The sequence below is a fragment of the Cricetulus griseus genome, assembly GCF_003668045.3.
Source record: "Cricetulus griseus strain 17A/GY chromosome 1 unlocalized genomic scaffold, alternate assembly CriGri-PICRH-1.0 chr1_1, whole genome shotgun sequence".
In the NCBI taxonomy this organism is placed as follows: Eukaryota; Metazoa; Chordata; class Mammalia; order Rodentia; family Cricetidae; genus Cricetulus; species Cricetulus griseus.
In genome coordinates this window covers 257,494,622-257,499,077 of record NW_023276807.1, presented here as the reverse complement: position 1 = coordinate 257,499,077, position 4,456 = coordinate 257,494,622, and the positions used below count along the sequence as shown (strand labels likewise).

The 4,456-nt window shown below is 42.1% G+C and overlaps 1 protein-coding gene across 1 annotated transcript; it reads left to right on the top strand.

Annotated features, from left to right (window-relative positions):
* Window positions 1-2,721: 2,721 nt before the first annotated feature.
* Window positions 2,722-2,907, top strand: LOC100758276 (60S ribosomal protein L39-like). The gene has a single exon (XM_035452856.1). It carries the CDS (start codon window positions 2,737-2,739, stop codon window positions 2,890-2,892), a length of 156 nt encoding a protein of 51 aa, XP_035308747.1. The 5' UTR covers window positions 2,722-2,736; the 3' UTR covers window positions 2,893-2,907.
* Window positions 2,908-4,456: the final 1,549 nt, after the last annotated feature.

Below are 4,456 nucleotides of genomic sequence, written 5' to 3'. Positions count from 1 at the left end.
AATTGAAATTCTTATTCTTTAACATCTTATTGGGCATTTTGTTTCCAGATAGCATTGATACTATAAAAAGTATATGTCCCCAAATATTTTTTGTGTGCATGCATTGCATGCCTGTGCACATGTGTATTGTGTATGTGTGTATGGTGTGTGGGGAGGGCATATGCACTCACAGAATCTAGAGGAAGATGTTGAGTGTCTGAATCTATCACACCTTTATTCTTCTTAGACCAGGTCTCTCATGAACCTGGAGCCAGGCTGGACCAGCAAGCAAGCCTGAACAACCCTGCCTCCATCTGTCTCAGAGCTGGGGTTACAAGGGCAGGGCTGTGACTTTTTACATAGATTCTGAGATTCAAACTCAGGTCCTCATGATTGCACAGCAAGCACTCATCCATTAAGTCATGTCTCCAATTCCCAAAATATCTTTAATCAGAAAGTTTCAGAAAGTATTCATTGTAACACAAGTTCTAATAGGTCTTAATATTAAAAGCCCAGAGTCAGATATAGGGGGAAAAGCTGAGAGATCAGAGAGATGAAGGAGCAAACCACAGCTAACTTACCTACTCAACTTCCCAGCTGAAAGAGACTGAGCTCCTGTCTCCTCCACCTTATCATTTCCTCTCTCTGACCAGCTATCTCACTTCCTGTCTGTCTGTACAGACCTCCAGACCTCTATGGTTAACTAGTGGCTAGCTCTGCCCTCTGATCTTCAGGCAAGCTTTATTTGGAGTATAAACAAGATATCACCACAATTTATCGTGTTTTCCATGACTGGACATTTTACATCCAAGTAAAACATATTTGAAACAAATTCACTTTTTTTTTCAATAAAAGTTAAGATAAAACTTTAGAGTTTGAGACTAAAGTCAGAATGGGTAAGAAAGACTTCAAGAGAATGTACCCTGAACGTGCTTTTCACACTCAGGGGACTAGAGCGAATATACTGTAGTCTTCCCCAGTGAAAATACATCTTTATCATCCTGGAAGTTCTTTAAGATCTCCGTTTCAGGGAGTCCTGCCTGATTAGTGCAATGCTTGGATCACTTGGCTGTTTAATTTAGGCTATCTTTGCTGAAGCAGGAAGTACTGTCAGCAGAGGCAGTCTGAGGAAAGCGGAGTGGTTCTTGGCTGGCTCCAGAAAGGAATCTGGCAGTCCAGTAGAGGGAGAAGTATTGTCTTTCATAGTGTATTCCCCAACACTGACATTCCTTCTTATCCCATTCCACACTTGAATCAGAAGATTAACCCAGCATGAAAATGCTACCTAACCCTTCTGCCTTGTGCACTCCTAACCCTTCTGCCTTGTGCACTCCTAACCCTTCTGCCTCGTGCAGTCCTTTCCATATCATCTAACCTTAAGCTTTGGGGGGAGGGGTGGTCTTGAAGAAGTCGCCACACTGGGGTATAGGGGGCAGATGTAACTGAAATGAACACCCTTCATGCACACATCTGTATTACTGTTTTAAGTGAGAAGAATTGGCTTTTTCCATTTCAGCTATCCATGAATCATAAGCACAATTCATAGATTTCATGAATTACCAATTCATACATTTTGTTTTACTTATGCATACAACTGGTGTTCAGATTGGGAGGAGGATGTCAGGGGTGATAGCTCATGAATACTCTCATATCATCTATTATGAAACTAATAAACTCTTACTTTACTCTTCCATGTTCTTATTGTTCTTTTATGTTCTCCATTTCTTTTAGACCTATTCTTTCGTTTCAAAACTTTATTCTCAAACTTCAATCTGAAAATTTAAAGTCTTTCACTATTGGCATCAACAGCACCCCATTCCCTAAGCTCATTGCTAGCAGATGGAGCTGATTGTTTAGATGACACCCCTGATCAAACTGGCTTATCTGTTATGAGTCTTAGTCACCCCAGAACATTTTTCTCATGCTCACCTAGAATATTGTATAAGTATCTGTCTTTAGATGGAAATCATTTTTATCTTTCCAAGATGCTCATGTTTTACCTCTTTAAGTCTCTGGTAATGGAAATTACAGTGCTAAAATGTCTGACTGCTCATTTTATATTTCCAGTGTAACATTTGTCTTTTTAAAATCTTAATTTCTAAGCTACACATATTTTTAGACAAGCTGTTTTAAAATTCAGTCCATAAGCAGTTGCCCATTTATGAAATTTTAGCTCAAAAACAGCAGATCCCAAACTGTGGTGTTTTGAATGAGAATGTCCCCATTGGTTCATACTGTTTGAATACTTGGTACCCAGTTGGTAAGTGTGGCTTTGAAGAAGATGGTACCACACTAGATTACGAGGTTTCAAAAGTTCACACCATTCCCAGTTAGTGCGCTCTCTCTCTCTCTCTCTCTCTCTCTCTCTCTCTCTCTCTCTCTCTCTCTCTCTCTCTGTGTGTGTGTGTGTGTGTGTGTCTGTCTGTCTGTCTGTCTGTCTGTCTGTCTGTCTCTCCCTCTCTCCCTCCCTCCCTTCCTCTCTCTCTTTCTCTCTCTCCCTCTCTCTCCCCTGACTCCAACTAGTGGGTCAGATGTAAGCTCTTAACTACTTCTCCAACATGCCTGCATTTGCCATGATAGTCATGGATTCTAAGCCTCTGAATCTGAGAGGCCCCAAATTAAATGCTTTGTTTTGTAATATGCCTTGCTTATTGTTTTCATCATAGCAATAGGAAAGTAAAAAAGACTCAAACCAAAAACCTAGATTTCCCGCTCTTCGCCTTTCCTCCACCACCGTGCCTGAGTTGGCTTCTCACCATGTCTTCTCACAAGACTTTCAGAATCAAGCGATTCCTGGCCAAGAAACAAAAGCAAAATCATTCTATTCCTCAGTGGATTCGGATGGAAACCGGTAACAAAATCAGGTACAACTCCAAGAGAAGAAACTGGAGGAGAACCAAGCTGGGCCTGTAAGGATTCACACAATCAATGGCAAGACTTGAGAGTTTGTACTGAATCATGGTCAATGGTCAATGCAATGTATGCTGCCAGATGGAGTTCAACATTTTTAATCTGGAGACTTGGTCATGTTTAAGCTGGGAATGGTTTGTCCAGTAATAAAAATATAGAGCCTTTCAAAAAAAAAAAAAACACCTGGATTTCCCATGAAAAATAACATGACTCCCAGCCAATCCTCTTTGCTAGTTGTTCTCAACCTGTGGATCACGACCCCTTTGTGTGGTCAAATGACCCTTTCACAGGGGTTGCCTAAAACCATCAAAAAACACAGATACTTAGATTATAATTATATACATTGCAGTAGCAAAATTACAGTCAAGAAGTAACAATGGGAGTAATTGTGTGGCTGGGGTCAGCACAACATGGGTAACTGTAGTAAGGGGTTGCAGCATTAGGAAGGTTGAGAACCACTGCTCAATACAGTGATCTTCCCTGTCCCTGAGTTCCTGTTGCCAATTATGATGTAAAGATTTAACTTGTTTTACATGGATACTATCTTTTGATGTTTTTTTTCCCTTCTCAAACTCTTTAAATCTATTTAGCTATATTTGTTTACTTCTCATTTTCTCAAAAATCTCCTGATTATGGTTATTCTTTATTATTATTATTCTCTCATATATTACAGCCCACTCCAATTTCCCCTCCATCCCCTCCCCTCAGTCACCCCTCCTGTTTCCTCTCTCCCCCAGAGCAACACCCCTTTCTTTCCCCCTCAGAAAAGAGCAGGCCTCCCAGGGACAACAACCAAACACAGCATAATAGGTCACAATAAGACCAGGGACCATCACATCAAGGCTGGGAGAGGCGACTCTGTGGAGGAAAGGGGTCCTACAAGCAGGCAAAAGAATCAATGAGTGCACCAGCTTCCTACTAGAAATCCCACAGAACACTGGGCTACTCAGCCATAGAATATGTGCAGGGGACCTAGGTAAGACACACACACACACACACACACACACACACACACACACACACACACACACCAGCCTTCCTGATCTCGGTGAGCATAGTCATAGTCAGTTGATTCTGTGGGCTCTGTTCTCCTGGTGTCTCTGACCGCTGTGGTTCCTCTGATCCTTCCTCTCCCTGCTCTATAGACTCCCTGAGTTCTGCCTACCATTTGTCTGTGGGATTCTGTATCTGCTCTCATCAGTTGCTGGGTGAAGTCTCTCTGGTCTTTTTGATGAGGACTCTGCTAGGCTCTGATGCCAGAACACTCTGCAGGCAGGACAAACTGTAGGTAGAAGGATTTGTGGCTGCGTTGTATTAACTTGTGTCATCTTTCAGTAATTTTGACTAAATCCTCACAACCAGCAGCTTACAGAAGGCTTACTTTGGCTCACAGATGAAGGTCACAGTTCATTGTGGCAGAGAAGGCATGGTGGAAGGACAACGGGGCTACTTGTCACATCTCTGTGCAGGTCAGGAAGCAGAAACAGGCAAAGTAGGACAGGCTACAAAACCTAAGTACCACCACCAAGAAACCACTCTGTCCAGGTATAGACTCCATCTCAACAAG